Below are 22,633 nucleotides of genomic sequence, written 5' to 3'. Positions count from 1 at the left end.
TTGCACTCATCAGCCCGGAAGCTGCGCATGGGACGTACTTGGGACGTTCCAACATGACAACAATCCAAAACATAAGGCCAAGTCGACCTGTATAGCAGAACAAAGTGAAGGTTCTGCAGTGGCCATCTCAGTCTCCTGACCTCAATATCATTGAGTCACTCTGGGGAGATCTCAAGCGCGCAGTTCATGCTAGACAGCCCATGAATTTACAGGAACTGGAGGCTTTTTGCCAAGAAGAGTGGGCAACTTTACCCTCTGAGAAAATAAAGAACCTCATTCACAACTACCACAAAAGATTTCAAGCTGTCATTGATGATAAAGAGGGCAAAACACGGTATTAACCCCTTAACCCCCAAGGGTGGTTTGCATGTTAATGACCGGGCCAATGTTTACAATTCTGACCACTGTCCCTTTATGAGGTTATAACTCTGGATTGCTTCAACGCATCCTGATGATTCTGACACTGTTTTCTCGTGACATATTGTACTTCATGATAGTGGTAAAATTTATTTGATATTACCTGCGTTTATTTGTGAAAAAAATGGAAATTTGGTGAAAATTTTGCAATTTTTCAACTTTGAATTTTTATGCCCTTAAATCACAGGGATATGTCACACAAAATACTTAATAAGCAACATTTCCCACATGTCTACTTTACATCAGCACAATTTTGGAAACAAATTTTTTTTTGTTAGGGAGTTATAAGGGTTAAAATTTGACAAGCAATTTCTCATTTTTACAACACCATATTTTTTAGGGACCACATCTCATTTGAAGTCACTTTGAGGGATCTATATGATAGAAAATACCCAAGTGTGACATCATTGTAAAAAATGCACTCCTCAAGGTGCTCAAAACCACATTCAAGAAATTTATTAACCCTTCAGGTGTTTCACATGAATTTTTGGAATGTTTACAAAAAAATGAACATTTAACTATTTTTCACAAAAAATTTACTTCACCTCCAATTTGTTTTACTTTACCAAGGGTAACAGGAGAAATTGGACCCCAAAAGTTGTTGTACAATTTGTCCTGAGTACGCTGATACCCCATATGTGGGGGTAAACCACTGTTTGGGCGCATGGCAGAGCTTAGAAGGGAAGGAGCGCCGGTTGACTTTTCAATGCAAAAATTGCCTGGAATTGAGATAGGCCGCCATGTTGCATTTGGAAAGCCCCTGATGTGCCTAAACATTGAAACCCCCCACAAGTGACACCATTTTGGAAAGTAAACCCCCTAAGGAACTTAGCTAGATGAGTGGTGAGCACTTTGACCCATCAAGTGCTTCACAGAAGTTTATAATGTAGAGCCATAAAAAAAATAATATTTTCACAAAAATGATGTTTTCAGCCCCACTTTTTTATTTTCCCAAGGATAACAGAAGAAATTGGACCCCAAAAGTTGTTGTGCAATTTGTCCTGAGTACGCTGATACTCCATATGTGGGGGTAAACCACTGTTTGGGCGCATGGAAGAGCTCAGAAGGGAAGGAGCGCCGGTTGACTTTTCAATGCAAAAATTGCCTGGAATTGAGATAGGCCGCCATGTCGCATTTGGAAAGCCCCTGATGTGCCTAAACATTGAAACCCCCCACAAGTGACACCATTTTGGAAAGTAGACCCCCTTAAGGAACTTCTCTAGATGTGTTGTGAGAACTTTGAACCCCCAAGTGTTTCACTACAGTTTATAACGCAGTCGTGAAAACAAAAAATCATTTTTTTCCCACAAAATTATTTTTTAGCCCCTAAATTTTTTTTCCCCAAGGGTAACAAGAGAAATTGGACCCCAAACGTTGTTGTCCAATTTGTCCTGAGTACACTGATACCCCATATGTTGGTGTAAACCCCTGTTTGGGTACACGGGATAGCTCGGAAGGGAAGGAGCACTGTTTTACGTGTTCAACGCAGAATTGGTTGGAATTGAGATCGGACGCCATGTCACGTTTGAATAGCCCATGATGTGCCTAAACAGTGGAAACCCCCCAATTCTAACAAACCCTAACCCAAGAACACCCATAACCCTAATCCCAACCCTAACCGCACCCCTAACCCCAACACACCCCTAACCCTAATCCCCACCCTAACCACACCCCCTAACCCTAATCCCAACCCTAACCACAGGCGTAACTCTGACACACCCCTAACACTAATCCTAATCCCAACCTTAAATGTAATCCAAACCCTAACCCTAACTTTAGCAACAACCCTAACCCTAATGAGAAAATGGAAATAAATACATTTTTTTTTTTCATTTTATTATTTTTCCCTAACTAAGAGGGTGATGATGGGGGGTTTGATTTACTATTTATAGCGGGTGTGTCAGCAGATTTTTATGATTTGCAGCTGTCGTACACTAAAAAATGCTTTTTATTGCAAAAAATAGTTTTTGCGTCTCTACATTTTGAGAGCTATATTTTTTCCATATTTTGGTCCACAGAGTCATGTGAGGTCTTGTTTTTTGCTGGACGAATTGGCGTTTTTATTGGTACTATTTTCGGGCACAGGACAATTGTGGCAAAGCACAGATCTGGCCAAAGTTACAACAGAATTTCTGCAGTACTCATTTAGTTTTTCTTTTTTAATAAATTTGCAAAAATTACTACATTTCTGTTTTTTTTAAGTCAAGATAGGGTGCAGAGTGTACATTAATGAGAAAAAAAACTTTTTTGAATTTACCAAATGGCTGCAATGAAACAAAGAGTGAAAAATGTAAATGTAAAGGGGTCAGGGGCAGCACGGTGGCGCAGTGGTTAGCACAGCAGCCTTGCAGCGCTGGAGTCCTGGGTTCAAACTCCACCAAGGACAACATCTGCAAAGAGTTTGTATGTTCTCTCCATGTTTGCATGGGTTTCCTCCGGGTACTCCGGTTTCCTCCCACATTCCAAAGACATACTGACCGCAGAGTCTGATTTCACGTACTTCTGCACTGATTAGAAACACTTCACCTTCATATAAAACGGTACAGTGCAGGGATTAAACTGTTCAGCTTGGAGTCTCTGAAGCCTCCAAGCTTGGATGATCCCAGCTGTTCAGTATTGCCCACTCCCTTTCTCCTATACATACTCGCCTCTTGCAATCTGGATTGTCAGTCTTGGTCTTGTACTTGTATATGGCCCCGGCATCTTCATCATCAGAAGTAGTCCGGAAAGCAGGGTTAGCTAGGGTTCCCCTAGCGTAAGGGGCATGGAAGGAGCCCCTGGCCTTGTGTATTCCGACAACAGAGTGGTGACATAAGCTTTGTACAAGAAATCTTAGGTGATGGGACTGAGTTACTGACAATTTGACCACTAGCACGTATTGTGCTGATAAACTACATTTACTAATCTGGCTTAATATGCGCCAAAAAACTGTCCTATATGCCTTGCTCCATATTTATTGTAAGTTTTAGACAAAGTTTCTAACGAGTTTGACCTATTAGAAAGTGGGTGGATAAAGGGAGCAACCTAAATAGTCACTTGGATAGTGTATTGCCTAAATCGTGCACCAAAACTGCACCCCAATTAAGAAGACTGTAAAATATGACAACTCATATCTGATGTAAACTTATTGTGCTGTAAGTAAGGCTGTACAATATCTTCAGAAATAAATGGAAATGTACCAAAGTTATATCCTCAGGATTTTTTAATTAGTGATCCAAAATAATACAACAATAACATTGTTTTTCAACTTACATGTTTGCACACCCTTTATCATTGATGACAGCCTCCAAACATTTCTTGTGGCCATCAATAAGCTTATATCACTTCTCAGCTAGTATTTTCTCCCACTCTTCACTTGCAGTTTGTTCAAGCTCTTGAATGTTTGCAGGGTTCTTTATCTCAATGGCAGATTTCAACTCACCCAAAGATTTTCAATGGGATTGAGATCTGGACTCAATGCTGGACATTTTAAACAGTCCACTTTTTCTTTTTCAACCATTCCTGTGTACTTTTGGATGTGTGCTTTGGGTCATTGACATGCTGGAGGACCCATGATCTTCAACTCAAACCAAGCTTTCTTACACCGGGTAGGACATTTCACTCTAAAATCTCTTGATAATTATATGAGTTCATGATTCCTGTGATAGAGTCAAGTCCTCCAGTACCAGATGCGGCAAAACAATCGCACAGCATTATAGATCCTCCACCATGCTTAACTGTTGGTAGGGTGTTATTTTACTTATAAGCTTTATTGCACCATCTGTAAACAAACTGTTTTTTTCCATTGCCAAAAAGGTCTAATTTTGTTTAATTTTTCCACAGAACATTTTCCCAGAAGGATTGTTTGTCAAGGTACTCTTTGGCAATGATCGGTCGTTCTTTTTTATGTCTTTTATTCAGCAAAGGTTTCTTCCTTGGCCTTTGTCTACAAAACTCTGCTTGGTTTAGTGTGTGGAGTATGGTACTTATTGAAACCATGACCCAAGACTGATCAGGTTGGCCTTCAGGTCTTTCGATGTTTGATGTGATGTTTTTTCGACCACTCACACCATCTTCAAAGACATCTCTTGTCAATTTTCCTCTTTCCCCCACTTCCAGGGAGGTTCTTGACAGTATCATTCTTGGAAAACTTCTTAATAACATTGCGTACTGAGGAAACAGGGATTCCAAGTCTTTGGAGATGGCATTATACACTTTGGAAGTCTTGTGTTTGCTAATAATAGCAGTTCTGATGTCCTAAGACAACTCCTTGGTCTTCAACATTTTGACAAAGGAACAGTGCCTACCATGTGGCTTTTGAAAACACTCAAGTCATCATTCATTGGCTAATTCATGTCAACAATAATTCACAGTTGATTTTCATTTGTGATTTACCACATGTGAGTCAAAATGTGTTTCCATACTAACTTAACGTAAAGGGTGCCAATACCAGTGTCAGAGCAAACTTTAGGTTTTCCTATTTTTACCTCCTATTGGTTTTCGTTTTAACTTATTGTTTATCATTTGTTCTTTTGTATTTAACACAAGTGCTCTATACAAAAAACTTACTTACTCGTTTCACTTTTTTTTCAGGAGATATTCCACATTTTGTACTTAAACTTCATGGGTGCCAATAACGATGAGTAGTGCTGTAGATTAGTCAGGCTAAAGATGCCCCAATTTTATCAAACAGCATGAACAACTTTGATAAATTTGGTGAACTTTAAAGAAGTCCTCTGGTTTCAGAAAACATTTGTTTCACAGAGGCAGTTTGCTTTACAGTACCACTCCTGCGTTTTGTTGCTTTTATTTCACTGCTGGAGTGGTGCTTTAAACTTAAGTTGCCTGCCCCCTGTCATATACTCACCCTCTCGTGTCTTCACTATTTTTTGCGCTGTTCCAGTCCTTAGGCACCATCTTGTGAACACAGCTTCTGAGTGGCTGGATGTCAGACACTGTCACAAATGCAAGGAGACTATGAGTGCCAGAAGAAGGCTCTCATAGATTCACATTGGTTAGTGTCACGGCCACTCCTTCTGCGGCCGTGCCTGCATCCAGGACCACTGCCGCTCCTCCCACTCATACTCACCCACTGCGGCGCGCTCCTCCTGCAGGCACGTGTCTTCTCCTTCATTCTCCTCTGCTCCCTGGTTCTCGTCGGGTGCGCGTGTGCACCGCCCACTCCAGCACTTCCGCTTTCTGATTTACAGGCGCTCTGTATCTCCTCTCTGTGATCCTGGAGGACCGTGACCTGGAAGTCCTTCAGCACTCCATGTATTTAACACGATTCCTTCCTCTGCTCCTTGCCTGTCTGTCATTTGTGCTTCTGTGACTCGGGTCCACCTTTGTCTTTGCACTGCCTGTTCTGAGTCTCCGCTCTGTCCAGCCAGTTCAGCTTCTCTGCCTTTCCCGGGCTTCCTTGTCTCCTCGTCCAGTCCAGCCTTCCCAGTGTCCGCTCCATACTCTGTTTGTCTGGTGTCTCTGTCCTGTCCTGCTTCCTTTGTGTCTTCCCCTTCCCAGTGCTCCTTTGGTCTTGCCTATACTCGGCTCTTACCAAACTGTACTTCATCTTACCCTGCTCCGTCCGTCCTATGCCCAGCTTCTCTATTTTGTACCTCCTACTACCTATCTCCGGGTTTCAGCTTCTGCGGCAATAGTCTTCCTTGGGTCTGCCCCTAACGCTCCCTGTATCGGGGGTGGTCTACCTGGTCAGCTCACCCTTGGGAGGTTCGTTGTCATGGATCTGCGGGTCCACTCCAGGTGTTCCAAAAGATCTCACAGTTAGTGACCTACCGCTCGCTCCATGAAATGCTGGAGATGATGGCAGATCACAAACTGCAGGAGATGGACCGGACAGGCGCCAAAAACAGATAAAACGCCAGAAGGATTCCCACACCCTCCTTTAGAATTGCTTAGTCCTTACCTTCCCCCTTACTTACCCCCTTACTTACTGATTAGCTAGTAAGACTTGCTATGATCTGGCTCCCCTTTTTTTGTCTTTGGTATACACGCCGGGGTGGTCGAGTCCATTGCTCAGACTGGTAGCCCGTCTTAGTCGCTAACAATGATTAGCTTTGTCTCATTCTACTTCCAAGCTAAATGATATTTTCTAGTTAAGAGTCCTTTTTTCACATCTACTTACCGTATATACTCGAGTATAAGCCGAGATTTTCAGCCCAAATTTTTGGGCTGAAAGTGCCCCTCTCGGCTTATACTCGAGTCAAGGTGGGCGGCAGGGTCGGCGGGTGAGGGGGAGAGGGCGCTGAGGTATACTTACCTAGTCCCAGCGATCCTGGTGCTGTCCCTGCCGTCCCACGGTCTTCTGTGCTGCAGCTTCTTCCCCTCTTCAGCGGTCACGTGGGACCGCTCATTAGAAAAATGAATAGGGAGGTGGAGCCGCATATTCATTTCTCTAATCAGCGGTGCCGGTGACCGCTGATAGAGAAAGAGGCTGCGGCACCGAAGATCAGCTGTGACAGGCAGATTGAGCGTCAGGACCGCTGGGACTAGGTAAGTATTTTATATTCACCTGTCCGCGTTCCAGCCGCCGGGCGCCGCTCCATCTTCCCGGCGCCTCCATCTTCCCGGCATCTGCACTCTGACTGTTCAGGTCAGAGGGCGCGATGACACATATCATGTGCGCGGCGCCCTCTGCCTGATCAGTCAGTGCAGAGACGCCGGGAAGATGGAGGCGCCGGGACCGGACGCTGGGAGCTGCAAGCAAGAAAGGTGAGTATGTGTTTTTTTTTTTTATTGCAGCAGCAGCGCCCATGGCACAGATTTATGTGGAGCATCTATGGGACAAAATGAAAGGTGCAGAGCATATATGGGGCACAGATATGGGGCAATAATGAACGGTGCAGAGCACTATATGGGGCACAGATATGGGACAATAATGAACGGTGCAGAGCATATATGGGGCACAGATATGGGGCAATAATGAACGGTGCAGAGCATATATGGGGCAATAATGAACGGTACAGAGCATATATGGGCCACAGATATGGGACAATAATGAACGGTGCAGAGCACTATATGGGGCACAGATATGGGGCAATAATGAACGGTGCAGAGCACATATGGGGCACAGATATGGGACAATAATGAACGGTGCAGAGCACTGTATGGGGCAGAGCTATGGGACAAAATGAACAGTGCAGAGCATTGTATATGGGGCAGAGCTATGGGACAAAATGAATGGTGCAGAGCACTGTATGGGGCACAGCTATGGGGAAATATGAACGGTGCAGAGCACTATATGGCACAGCTATGGGGAAATAATGATCTATTTTTATTTTTGAAATTCACCGGTAGCTGCTGCATTTCCACCCTAGGCTTATACTCGAGTCAATAAGTTTTCCCAGTTTTTTGTGGCAAAATTAGGGGGGTCGGCTTATACTCAGGTCGGCTTATACTCGAGTATATACGGTATGTAAATCCCCAAATGTACCCTTGAGGAACATTAGACCTGGAATTGATCTTTATTCTTGGCCTGATCCAATTCACGTTGTGGTTCTTTTGTTTTTCTCTGTTTTGACATGTACATTGCTCTTCTCAGTTTATCAGTATACTGGCTGTTTATATATTGACTAATGTAATCTGAGCATTGATGTTATATTGTAATACACATGCTTGTTCTAAAAATGTATAAATAATGATTTGCAAAGAAAAAAACGCCAGAAGGTGAGTATCAGAAAAGGGGCAGGGGACTTGAATTTTCAGCACCACATCAGCAGTAAAATTAACAAGAGCGTTGGAGGCGTGCTTTAAAAAACAAACTAAAAAAAACTTTGCAATACTCAGCCACCTCTGATAGACTTTAGCAGTGGTCTGTAGCCTAGGCAACAAACTGTAAACAATATAATTACAAATTCTTGAGAATGGTGAAAAATATTTAGAATTGAGAGTCCTCAGTGGTTGATACCTTTTAATGTCTAACTGAAAACATGGTAACAAATTGCAAGCTTTCGAGACGACTCAGGTCTCTTCATCAGGCATAGACTAATAGAACATCTGAAGAATCACATATTTACACACAACACAGCACAGAGCTGTCATTATGGGAAAGTGATAAACAGTTGTGTACATAAATATTGGAAAGTTCCAAGATAAGGAGTGAATGTTTTGTTGTCCTCTGATTGGGGTCTGGTTCTTTGCTATGACGCCCCATAAGGTCTGAGTGCAAATTCCTTAATTGATGTAAAAAGACATAAATCCATGCGACACATTCATTCCTGCACTGAGTGTGTCAAAGTTTGTCAAATTTATACTCCGAGATTCTCCTGTCTCTCTGAGATTTGAAGTTACCTTTAAATACAAGTAATTTCAGGTCCATGGTGCTATGATAAGACATACAGGTAGATCCATTCTTTTTTCTTTTATTGTGTGGCAGTGAGAATTTATCCTTGTTCTCAGTTTCTGCCCTGTCTCCCCCCCAACATACAGACCCCCAGTTGGACATTTAGTACAAATAATTAAGTACACCACATTAGAAGTGACGCAGCTGAAAGTATCTGGTATCTTGTAGTCCTGATGTGAATTGGAGATCTTTATCTTGTCCGTGGTCATTATAAATGGACAGGTTTTACATTTTTTCTGGTTGCAAGGAAAGGTTCCTGCAGCTGTTGGAGAGGACAGGGTATCAACCACTGAGAACTCTCAATTCTAAACATTTTTCTATCAACTGGCTAACATGGTACCAAGATATATATCTTTCCTGTATGAGAATGGAGAGGATTTTTAAAGGGAACCTGTCACCCCCTCAGGCGTTTGTAACTAAAAGCCATCTTGTGCAGCACTAATGCTGCATTCTGACAAGGTGGCTCTTTTAGTTATGCTCCCTGCACACGCTGAAAAAAACGTTTATAAAATGTGGCCCCTCATACCCTGAAATCGCCAGGGAGGTGGGTCTTTCCTTCCTAATCAGACGCAGCACAGCCGTCACTCCAGGCCTGTGCGCGACGGGCGCCGTCTCCTCTTGCTGCATTATCGTCCCCGGCGCCTGCGCTGTAAGTACAAAGGGCAGCGCAACTGCACACGCCCCCCAAAAAAACCTTAATGCGCAGGCGCTGGGGATGATAAAGCTGCAAGAGGAGGCGGCGCCTGGCACGCACAGGCCCTGAGTGACGGCTGTGCTGCGTCTGATTAGGAAGGAAAGACCCGCCTCCCTGGCGATTTCAGGGTATGAGGGGGGACATTTTATAAACATTTATTTCAGTGTGTGCAGGGAGCATAACTAAAAAAGCCACCTTGCCAGATTGCAGCATTTGTGCTGCACAAGGTGGCTCTTTTAGTTACAAACGCCTGAGGGAGGTGACAGGTTCCCTTTAATAGGAGGCTAATTGCAAAGTTTCTTGTTTTCACAAACACTTTGCAATTTTGCGCATTTAGGAGGATGAGAAAAAACCCTTAAATATCTTTCTGGACATCAGATCAGGAATGTATTCCCATCAGGAAGTTAACTTACTTAATATGCATTGTAATAAATTTTGCTAAATGTGGTAAGAGACACCACTCTGACATGATGTAGAATTCTGCCATCTGTGCCAGAATATTGCATCTGATATCTAACACAGACATATTAACGTTTGCTCCAAGAATCATTTTATGGTATTATATTCCTATCTTACACCCCATAAAAAGTAACTGTGCCTCTATAACTTCCAGTACATTTCAGAGTAATAAATTGCTAAATATAAATCGTAGTAGAGATCAAACAGAAAACTTCACTTTTGCTTTTCTAGCCTGGACAAGTCACAAGTACTGTATGCAATGAATGCAAACAATGTGCGGAATTCTGCGTGTCTTATACACAACTTCTGTTCATGAGACTTAAGGTACCTTCACACTGAACAATTTAACAACGATATCGCTAGCGATCCGTGACGCTGCAGCGTCCTGGATAGCGATCTCATTGTGTTTGACACGCAGCAGCGATCTGGATCCTGCTGTGACATCGTTGGTCGGAGCAGAAAGGCCAGCACTTTATTTCGTCGCTGGATCTCCCGCAGACATCACTGAATCGGCGTGTGTGACACCGATCCAGCGACGTCTTAACTGATAACCAGGGTAAACATCGGGTTACTAAGCGCACTGGTTACCAGTGTAAATGTAAAAAAAAAACAAACACTACATACTTACATTCCGGTGTCTGTCCCCCGGCGCTCTGCTTCCCTGCACTGTCAGCGCCGGCCGGCCGTAAAGCACAGCACGGGCAGCCGGCGCTCACAGTCAGTGCAGGAAGCAGAGCGCCGGGGGACAGACACCGGAATGTAAGTATGTAGTGGTTTTTTTTTACATTTACACTGGTAACCAGGGTAAATATCGGGTTACTAAGCGTGGCCCTGCGCTTAGTAACCTGATGTTTACCCTGGTTACCCGGGGACTTCGGCATCGTTGGTCGCTGGAGAGCTGTCTGTGTGACAGCTCTCCAACGACCCCACTAAGCGACGCTGCAGCGATCGGCATTGTTGTCTAGATCGCTGCAGCGTCGCTAAATGTGACGGTACCTTTATAGCTTACATGTGGGATGTGCGACAGTGATAAATAATCAGAATCTATGACCAGAAAATATTGCAATGCAGGAAGATTTTCACTGTAGTTTATCCACAGGCCAAAACTAAACCTTCCGCCAGATTTGCAGGTTTACATTCAGAACTAGAAACAGTAATGACTGGAATGTGTCATGAGTGGGTCCTATAACTCGGCTCTTAGATCTTTGTTGACGTTTTTCTCTGCTCATGCTTTTCTATAGCAATTATTAACGTTGTATAGTTTTAGAATAAACAGTCCAAGTGCCAAATTGTTGTACTTACCCGCTTTTTATCCCAAACCCAAATGAGCACAATTTCTGAACTCTCCGTTCACATGTAAAGGGCCATGGAATAAATGGCGCTATAAAAATGTATAATATTAACAATAATAACTTGAAGTTGTAAAGAGACTGCACATAATTTTGGTTTGGAGCAGCTCCAGAATATCTGCGTTTCCTATTTTTGTTGATCTCAAAGCTACAACTATACTTGAGCAAATGCTAGAATCGGAAAATTATGCTTCAATCCCTGCCCAGCATTTCCTATATTTAAAGACGACCTTTTACTAAAATTTTCATGTTAAAATAGGACACAATGCAATAGTGGATACAGAGCAGACTGAAAGGTTTTTGTTTGTTTTTTGCTTTTTTTTTTATCTCACCTCCTCATTGCTGAGATATTAGCAATTAAAGTATTTGTTTTAGTGTTTAGTTAATACTCATTAAATCCAATAGTGCATGATAAGAATTTTCACTGGGCGCATGTACTTCATCTCCATGTATGATATTGACCAATCAGAACACTCAGGAGAAAGAAGAACATGCTGCACTATAGCTTAGAAGCAGTTACTTCTATGTGAGGCATATAACGACAGACAGCCCTGATCACACTGCAGAGAAAATACAAGTTACTGTGATTACAACAAACACCTCATACGCAAATCTGTATTTAGGTACGCACATGAAAAAAAAGCTATAGTGTCGTCAGTGTTTTGAATCAATGAGTCATAAGAGTTTGGTCTTTGTGTCAATTTTTACCATCAGTGTGTCATCAGTATGGAATCTGTGTGTCCGTTTTTACCATCAGTGTGTCATCAGTATGGAATCCTTGTATCCGCTTTTACCATCAGTGTGTCATCAGTATGGAATCCGTGTGTCCGTTTTTACCATCAGTGTGTCATCAGTATGGAATCCGTGTGTCCGTTTTTACCATCAGTGTGTCATCAGTATGGAATCCTTGTGTTTATTTTTACCATGGATGAATAAATAAATTACAAAGCTTCTCCTATCCTTTGCAATGCTAAATACGAACAGCATACTGATGCCATCCATGTGCTGCTGTACGTGTTTTGACCCATTCCATCTGTGCTGCTGGAAAAATACGGACATGTGAATAGCAACTTAGATTATAATGGCCACATGTTGTATCTGTGAAAAAAAACTGATGCAATACATACATGCAACACAGACGTCTGAAAGAGGCCTAAATGTGATTACTGACACAGTCTATTGGCACCCAATGATAGCATTGCAGAAGACTTGGATGGGGCTTGAGGGCAATGGATGCTGGAATGGACAACCATTTAGAACAAGCGTGTTAAATCCCTCTGTCAGAGATTGAAATTTAAATCAAATGGCTAATCAACAGCGATTAGAGCTAGTTAGTGATGAGCGAACATACCCGGATAAGGCGTTATCTGAGCATGCTCATGTGCTATCCGAGTGTGTGCTCGAATAATATGTTCAAGTCCCCGCGGCTGCATGTCTCCAGGCTGTTCAACAGCCTCAACACATGCAGAAATCGCATATCAAACAGACAATCTCTTCATGTGTTGCGGCTGTTGAAAAGACGCGAGACATGCAGCTGCGGGGACTCTGACATATTTTTTGAGAACACACTGGGTTAGCAGACAAGCATGCTCAGATAACGCCTTATCCGAGCTCCTTAGCTTTATCACTCAAGCTAGTTCCGTTTTCTACACTGCTCAAAAAAAATAAAGGGAATTAAAATCCCACATCCTAGATATCACTGAATGAAATATTCCAGTTGTAAATCTTTATTCATTACATAGTGGAATGTGTTGAGAACAATAAAACCTAAAAATTATCAACGTAAATCACAACTAATATCCAAGGGAGGCATGGAGTTGGAATGATGCTCAAAATCAAAGTGGAAAATGAAGTTACAGACTGATCCAACTTCAGTGGAAATGCCTCAAGACAAGGAAATGATGCTCAGTAGTAAGGAACTGATGCTCAGTAGTGTGTGTGGCCTCCACGTGCCTGTATGACCTCCCTACAACACCTGGGCATGCTCCTGATGAGGCGGCGGATGGTCTCCTGAGGGATCTCCTCCCAAACCTGGTCTAAAGCATCCACCAACTCCTGGACAGTCTGTGGTGCAACGTGACATTGGTGGATGGTGCGAGACATGATGTCCCAGATGTTTTCAATCGGATTCAGGTCTGGGGAACGGGCGGGCCAGTCCATAGCTTCAATGCCTTCATCTTGCAGGAACTGCTGACACACTCCAGCTACATGAGGTCTGGCATTGTCCTGCATTAGGAGGAACCCAAGGCCAACCGCACCAGCATGTGGTCTCACAAGGGGTCTGAGGATCTCATCTCGGTACCTAATGGCAGTCAGGCTACCTCTGACGAGCACATGGAGAAAAGTGCGGCCCTCCAAAGAGATGCTACCCCAAACCATTACTGACCCACTACCAAACCGGTCATGCTGAAGGATGTTGCAGGCAGCAGATCACTCTCCACGGCGTCTCCAGACTCTGTCACGTTTGTCACATGTGCTCAGTGTGAAATTGCTTTCATCTGTGAAGAGCACAGGGCGCCAGTGGCGAATTTGCCAATACTGGTGTTCTGTGGCAAATGCCAAGCGTCCTGCATGGTGTTGGGCTGTGAGCACAACCCCCATCTGTGGACATCGGTCACTCAGACCATCCACGTGGAGTAGGTTTCTAACCGTTTGTGCAGACACATGCACATTTCTGGCCTGCTGGAGGTCATTTTGCAGTGCTCTGGTAGTGCTCCTCCTTGCACAAAGGCTGAGATAGCGGGCCTGCTGCTGGGTTATTGCCCTCCTACAGCCCCCTCCACGTGTCCTGGTGTACTGGCCTGTCTCCTCATAGCGCCTTCAGAGTCTGGACACTACGCTGACAGACACAGCAAACCTTCTTGCCACAGCTTGCATTGATGTGCCATCCTGGATGAGCTGCACTACCCGAGCCACTTCTGTGGGTTGTAGAGTCCGTCTCATGCTACCACGAGTGTGAAAGCACAACCAACATTCAAGAGTGACCAAAACATCAGCCAGAAAGCATTGGTACGGAGATGTGGTCTGTGGTCCCCATCTGCAGAACCACTCCTTTATTGAGTGTGTCTTGATAATTGCCAATAATTTCCATCTGTTGTCTATTCCACTTGCACAACAGCATGTGACATTGGTTGTCAAACAGTGTTGCCTCCTAAGTGGACAGGTTGATTTCACAGAAGTTTGATTTACGTGGAGTTCTATTCAGTTGCTTAAGTGTTCCCTTTATTTTTTTGAGCACTGTATATAGCAAGCCCCTGTCCTGTATGGAGTAGGCTCAGTAACCCCTCCTGCCCCATACACCAGCACCCAATGTGTGGGAAGGGGTTAAAGCAATCTAACATTTGTTGTTGCATCTGCTGCTTGGAATGGAATATTCCCAAGTCTTGTCCCAGCTCTGTTTCACAGTAGTTTTGTAAAACTGTATATATAAACAGCAATATTACTAGCAATGCATATGTTGATAAAATGAATTTATATCATTATTAAAATATAATCTGCTATTCATCTCAAAAGGATAATTTATGGCAAATCATGTCAACCTCTGTTCACAGTGTTCGGTAACATTACAGTACTATAATTTGCTATTTAGCGTAATACACATTTAGATTACCTTTATATCTCTGTGTACTATTTGATTTTCGTGCAGATACTTCAATCCTTCCAAAATCTGCTTAGTGTAAAATTTAATGGTCGGTTCCTTCATAGGGCCCCATTTAGACCTCAAAAGAACTGACAGACTCCCTGTTTATAAGAAGAGATCATCATGAAAGCGATGTAGTGAGTTTTTGAAATTAAGATTAAAACTGCATCACTTTCTATACTGAAATATTAAGTTTTAAAGGAAATGGTATGTTACTATAGCCTGCGATACATCACTATTATAATTTTTTATATGTCCTAATTCATCTCTAACATTATATTAAAAATGAAGCAATTTCAAAAAGTTTGATTAAACAATTGCTTTTCTTTTGAGCCCATAGCTGCTGTGCAAAGCTGTGTCTCCAAGACTCTAGGATAACAGCCAGCAAATTCTAATTGTGTGGTCAGATTATTTCATATTAAACAGGACCTTCCACCAAATATTTCATGTTAAACTGGACTCATAATGTAATAGTGGGTACAGAGCAGAATAAAACTTTTTTTTTATTTCGTCTCTCCGTTGCAGAGATATTGGCAATCAAAGTGTTTGACATATAATCAGTTAACTGTTTTTTTTAAACAGTCCAAGTGGGTATTTTCAGAGTTTTTACTGCACTTGCTGACCAATCATAAGTAATCATAAACAAGCAGCAACACTCAAAGGAAAGAAGATCAATCACCACCATAGCTCAGAAGAGGTTTCACAGAGTGTGAGGTGTAACAATAGAGTCCTCATCTTTTGGTCTAACCTCCTGCATGAGTCAGTATGGTGGGAGGAGCAGTGCAGCTGAAATTAGCTGTGTCACATTACAAACCATTGTGTCCTTATGTCTCACACAGGAGCATCCTTGCCTTTTCTGGACTACTCCTGTGTGAGATGTAATGACAGCCTGCCCAATGCACAGTGAGTACAAGGCAGGCAAAGTATGCGGAGTAGCAGTACAGCAGAGCTGACTGCACTATTAAAGGAAGGGAGCTGATAGAAGAGTTTGTAATATGACACAGCTAAACTCAACAGTAATGCCCCTCTTCCTACAGGGACCTTATCTGAAAGTTGTTCGTCATATGGGCTTACTAATTATGCAGGAGGTTAGACCAGGAGATCAGAGGTCTATCATTACATATCACTGAGATATCTGCTCAGAGTTATCGTGGTGGAGTGTGCTTCTTTCCTTTGAGTGTTGCTGTCTCCTTATGATTGGTCAGCATCATGCAGGTTTAAGTACATAGCCCCAGTGAGAACTCTGATATCACCCACTTGGACTTAAAAAAGGTTAACTTATTAGGTGCCAAATATTTTGATTGCCGATATCTGTGCAACAGAGAGGTGACAAAAAAAAATGTATTCCGCTCTACAGCCATTATTGCATCTTATGTCCAGTTCCACATGAAAATTCTCATGAAAAGTCCTTTTTAACTAAGTGAAAAGTATAGAACAGATAAAAGACAGTACGACTGCAAGATTGGACTACACAATAGTCTGTAATCATAAAGACACACAAAAGAGATGGACGCATAATGTGATGGAACAAACTTTTTTAGGAATAGTATTTTATTTGATTGCAAAAATGTATTACTGCTTTCATTTTAGTTCTACTGGGCAGAAAAGCACATGGATGAGAGGGTGGATGAAGCGTTTATACAAATAACTCACTGAGCCAGACAGTTATCAGCAGTGTTTTTATAAAAGCCAACCTGTATGTCTAGTCTACCTCTAGTATAACATTTTGAGAGTAGGATAAGACACCAATGCTCTATACCAGGGCCAGCAACCTGCAGCTGTTGTAATACTACAACTCCCACTATGCCGTCAGTGCAGGCTGGGAACTGTAGTTTCACAAGAGGTAGAGAGCTGCCGATTCCTCATCCCTGTCATTTACTTTGAATATAGTCCAATTTTTCCTTAATACGTTATTCAGCCCTTGGGTGTTAACTGCAAATACCTCCTGGGACTTGTTCCATAAAGATCTTGATGTATCCATCTTCTGAAACGGAGCCAAGGTACTGAACTATGTTGCGATGCTTAAGATATTTATGGAGCGCAATTTCTTCATGAAGTGGTTGAGAATATCTGGAAAATGGCAATATGTTATTAATTATGACACCTTGCAAAAAACGTTACCACGAGCCAACATCTAGGCACATCAATATTGGTAACAGGAAAAATGTGCTCATTAGTTAATTGTAGAGCGGGGTCACATTTATCTGGCCATAGACCATATCTACTGTCCTGACAGATAAAGGGTGTCTCGCTGAGAGACGAAAAACCAATGCTACCCACACACAAGGGAGCTTTCAATACCGGAAAACACAAATCTATATAGTCTCATTAGTTCTGAACAATGATAAAGTGCAAATGCATATTGTATCCAGTAAAAAATAGGCACAAGTACCCACTGCGTTCTTCTGTTCAGTGCGCGCCATCTTGGCTTGTAAGATGTAATACATTATTACCAGGACTTTCCTTGTGTCGTGTACTCCCTCCTTCCTTGTCTATGTACTAACGATGTGAGATGTGATTATTGAAAGTTGAGGCAGAGAGGCAACGTGATGACAAATATGTGTGCCCCAGTTACTAAGCAAAAAGGATATTGATGTCTAAAAGATATCCGGTCCAAAATTAAATATGGGGTCATAGAAGGTCCGTGAGCACAGTCCTGGGCATTCACAACAGCCACGGATGACAGGATGATAGCTATTAGTGATATGTTCACACAATTACAGCTGATTTGATGACAGGAAAAATGATGGTAATTATTTATATTTTACATGCCACAAATGATTGGCTGAGATGTAGTCATAGGGGTTTACCCAGGAAAACCAATAAAATAACTAAAGGAATGGCATTCTAAATTCTTAAATACTTTAAATAGTAAATCACAATTGTTTTGTCTAGACAGATAATCACTATAGAATTAAAATGGTCACCAATATCTTGAAGATAACTATACCATGTATTCAGAAAGACAATTTTCTTCAGAATTCCTAGTAGAATCTCCAGTATTAGATCAGAAAGACAGAGTGGACAGCTGTGTGAGCAGTCTCTTCTTTCCTCAGCACCCCTGGTATCTCCAGTATTAAATCAGATAGACAGGGTGGACAGCAGTGTGAGCAGTCTCGGCTTTCATCAGCACCCCTGGTATCTCCAGTATTAGATCAGAAAGACAGGGTGGACAGCAGTGTCAGCAGTCTCTTCTTTCCTCAGCACCCCTGGTATCTCCAGTATTAAATCAGATAGACAGGGTGGACAGCAGTGTGAGCAGTCTCGTCTTTCATCAGCACCCCTGGTATCTCCAGTATTAGATCAGATAGACAGGGTGGACAGCAGTGTGAGCAGTCTCGTCTTTCATCAGCACCCCTGGTATCTCCAGTATTAGATCAGATAGACAGGGTGGACAGCTGTGTGAGCAGTCTCTTCTTTCCTCAGCACCCCTGGTATCTCCAGTATTAGATCAGAAAGACAGGGTAGACAGCAGTGTGAGCAGTCTCTTCTTTCCTAAGCACCCCTGGTATCTCCAGTGTAAGATCAGATAGACAGGGTGGACAGCTGTGTGAGCAGTCTCTTCTTTCCTCAGCACCCCTGGCATTTCCAGAATAAGATCAGATAGACAGGGTGGACAGCAGTGAAAGCAGTCACTTTTAACCTCAGCACCCCTGGTATCTCCAGTATACGATCAGATAGACGGGGTGGACAGCAGTGTAAGCAGCCACTTTTTACCTCAGCACCCCTTGTACATCCAGTAAGAAAAGAATATCGGCTGTAGCACATATGTTCCTACACATATGGGAAAGTGGGGGGCATAGCTTTTACTGCACATGCTCAGACACTAGTCCTAACATTCAATATTAAAAGTTGGTTGCCATTTTAATTCTATAATGGTCAGCACTCTGAACAAGACAACTGCGATTTGTCAATTAAATGTAATTTAAAGAAATTATTAATAATGGCATTTCCTTCAGTTACTTGGGTCTATTCACAAAAGAATAGAGAACGTTAAGAGACGTTCTTATGGGTGTGTCTATTGCACTAATGATACAATATTAATTTGCACTTTAATATTAATGAAGGATCTTAAAAAGTACTCTTGGTAGTTTAGACTTGCAGACACATGCTGATAACATATGTACATAAGTGGCATTTTGCTGTATCCAAGGCTGTTATATCTGAACCTATAAAGGTTTATCTAATAATTGCCATTCATAACCATCACCATATGCACTTTGGACATAAAGCCGCCTCCATATCTATTGATGCCAGTTTATTTATTATGGTGCTCAATTTTTACAATTGGATGCATTTTTATAATTCTACCTCTATTACAGGATTTTCTGTAGAGACAAAAGAATATATTTGTTTATCGGCACTCACCTACTGTCTCTTTCTGGTATCTCCTTGATTGCTATACGGACCTGATTACTGAGATCCCGGCCGGCATACACAACTCCATAGGTGCCTTTACCCAGGATCACTCGGTCTCCATTTTCATCATAATCATATTCATACTGAAAGATTTAAAAAAAAAAAAAGAACAATATTCAATTAAAGAATATAGGCAATGGGAATTGAAAAGCCAAGTCAATATATTCAATGTAAAGTGATGTGTTACAGTCATGGCCAAAAGTATTCACACCCCTGCAATTCTGTCAGGTAATACTCAGTTTCTTCCTGGAAATGATTGCAAACACAAATTATTTGGTATTATTATCTTCATTTAATTTGTCTTAAATGAAAAAACACAAAAGAGAATGAAGCAAAAAGCAAAACATTGATCATTTCACACAAAACTCCAAAAATGGGCCAGACAAGGGTATTGGCACCCTCAGCCTAATACTTTGTTGCACAACCTTTAGCCAAAATAACTGCGACCAACCGCTTCCGGTAACCATCAATGAGTTTCTTACAATGCTCTGCTGGAATTTTAGACCATTCTTCTCTGGCAAACTGCTCCAGGTCCCTGATATTTGAAGGGTGCCTTCTGCAAACTGCCATTTTTAGATCTCTCCACAGGTGTTCTATGGGATTCAGGTCTGGACTCATTGCTGGCCACCTTAGAAGTCTCCAGTGCTTTCTCTCAAACCATTTTCTAGTGCTTTTTGAAGTGTGTTTTGGGTCATTGTCCTGCTGGAAGACCCATGACCTCTGAGGGAGACCCAGCTTTCTCACACTGGGCCCTACATTATGCTGCAAAATTTGTTGGTAGTCTTCAGACTTCATAATGCCATGCACACGGTCAAGCAGTCCAGTGCCAGAGGCAGCAAAGCAACCCCAAAACATCAGGAAACCTCCACCATGTTTGACTGTAGGGACCATGTTCTTTTCTTTGAATGCCTCTTTTTTTTCCTGTAAACTCTATGTTGATGCCTTTGCCCAAAAAGCTCTACTTTTGTCTCATCTGACCAGAGAACATTCTTCCAAAACATTTGAGGCTTTCTCAGGTAAGTTTTGGCAAACTCCAGCCTGGCTCTTTTATGTCTTGGGGTAAGAAGTGGGGTCTTCCTGGGTCTCCTACTATACAGTGCCTTTTCATTCAGATGCAGACGGATAGTACGGGTTGACACTGTTGTACCCTCGGACTGCAGGGCAGCTTGAACTTGTTTGGATGTTAGTCGAAGTTCTTTATCCAACATCCGCACAATCTTGCGTTGAAATCTCTTGTCAATTTTTCTTTTCCGTCCACATCTAGGGAGGTTAGCCACAGTGCCATGGGCTTTAAACTTCTTGATGACACTGCGCATGGTAGACACAGGAATATTCAGGTCTTTGGAGATGGACTTGTAGCCTTGAGATTGCTCATGCTTCCTCACAATTTGGTTTCTCAAGTCCTCAGACAGTTCTTTGGTCGTCTTGCTTTTCTCCATGCTCAATGTGGTACACACAAGGACACAGGACAGAGGTTGAGTCAACTTTAATCCATGTCAACTGGCTGCAAGTGTGATTTAGTTATTGCCAACACCTGTTAGGTGCCACAGGTAAGTTACAGGTGCTGTTAATTACACAAATTACACATGATTTTTCGAACAGTGCCAATACTTTTGTCCACCCCCTTTTTTATGTTTGGCGTGGAATTATATCCAATTTGGCTTTAGGACAATCCTTTTTGTGCTTTTTCATTTAAGACAAATTTAATAAATGATAATACCAAATAATTTGTGTTTGCAATCATTTTCAGGAAGAAAATGAGTATTATCTGACAGAATTGCAGGGGTGTCAATACTTTTGGCCATGACTGTATATCTTCAGGTGTAATATGTAGTGTAATGGTAAATATCACAGCTCCATACCCAGCTGCTCACCTCTAATGTATCGCCATCTGCTTCACCCTCCAGTTCCACCGTGCTGCCTACAACATCCGTGATGATTTCTTTAACGAGAGTACAAAACCTATAAAATGGTAGAACAAATAATTAAGCTTTGAGCTCAGTATACACAGTAGGTACAGACATAAGAGAAAAGTACTTGTGAAATATACATAAATGTGGAAGAACGGTAACTACAGTCACAATTCACAAAACATAAAGGTTCAGGAAATGCTTTGACTTAAAGGGATGTTCCATCACTTTTATACTGATGACTAGTGATGAATGAACCAATTCACAGAAACCTTATCCGGTGGCCATGTTAGTGGTCCACATCTGCCAGGTGGGAGCCTTGCGAACCATCTCCGACCTGCCGGAATTCCTGATTTCTCTCCTGATAACTAGGCTTGATACGAGTGTGGCATGCTGTAACCATGCCGGGGATGCCAGCAGGTGGGAGACGAATAGTAGCTGATCTGCAGTACCCAGGAACAGGCCCTAAACAGTGTACAGAGCTGTGTGTGGTGGTGGTGACAACAGCTGATCAGTTGTGGTGCCAGGTGGTGGACCCCCACTGATCTCAGGTTGATGACAGATCCCAAGGATACGTCATCAATATAAAAGTACTTTAAAGCGGCTCACGGTCAACATTTAGTTATGACATGCTCAGAGGAGATGGAGCAGGGAAGTGCCCAATATACTTTTATGGCTTGGAAAAGATCCTGGACACTTTCAGGTTGATTCTTGGAATGTTACTCAATGTGAAAGATAGTTTTTCCTAGAAGAAATTCATAGAGATTAGTTTACATGGCCTAAAGTTTCTCCTACTCTGCAGGGTAGGCAAGAAATGCTGAGAGATTTCAGCTCTGACGCATGCAAAAACGTTACATACATGTCTGGACTAATTATATAAGTTTTTCATCATTTCAAAGTTGTTGAGGTTGAAAAAAAAGCCTCAGGACTATCGAGTTCAGACTACAATCCTAATTCCCGTAACTCTAGATAAGTAAAGAGTACACTCACAGCTACTCTGCGTGTATATAGACTATGGGAACGATTTTTTGTCTTGTTTTTGTCGCTGACATTTCTTGCGCCAAATTCATAAAAATGGCACATGCACTTGATGAATTTTGCACAAAACAAAATGTTTTTTTTTTATTTTTGTCTTTAACTCATTTTGTGACTTTTTAGCACAAAATGTTCCACTAATATGCTGCAAAGGTTACACCAAAGTATCAGAGATACATGAAATCCCTCCACTAGGGATTAGAGCACATTTGCAACAAATTTTGCGACCTTTCGAAAAAGTTGCAAATAAGGAATCAGGTGAAAACAAACTCCATCCAGAGAGAGCTAAAAAAAAAGACAGAAAACACAAGCAAACATAAAAAGGCACAAATGGAAAGATGAATATGGCACAAAAAAAGACGTAAAACAGTC

At 42.1% G+C, this 22,633-nt stretch overlaps 1 protein-coding gene across 1 annotated transcript in view; it reads right to left on the bottom strand.

Annotated features, from left to right (window-relative positions):
* The window catches only part of MAP3K15 (mitogen-activated protein kinase kinase kinase 15), a 246,053-nt gene that overhangs the window by 57,508 nt on the left and 165,912 nt on the right, over window positions 1–22,633 (bottom strand). The window contains exons 14-17 of the mRNA XM_069761515.1: window positions 21,191–21,278; window positions 19,266–19,399; window positions 16,840–16,967; window positions 14,868–14,998 (exon numbers count right to left, since the gene is read on the bottom strand). Of these exons, the coding sequence (XP_069617616.1) occupies window positions 14,868–14,998; window positions 16,840–16,967; window positions 19,266–19,399; window positions 21,191–21,278 (481 nt within the window). The remainder of the gene's footprint in view (window positions 1–14,867; window positions 14,999–16,839; window positions 16,968–19,265; window positions 19,400–21,190; window positions 21,279–22,633) is intronic.

The sequence above is a fragment of the Ranitomeya imitator genome, chromosome 3 (assembly GCF_032444005.1).
Source record: "Ranitomeya imitator isolate aRanImi1 chromosome 3, aRanImi1.pri, whole genome shotgun sequence".
Taxonomy (NCBI): Eukaryota; Metazoa; Chordata; class Amphibia; order Anura; family Dendrobatidae; genus Ranitomeya; species Ranitomeya imitator.
This window is presented reverse-complemented; position numbering and strand designations above follow the sequence as displayed.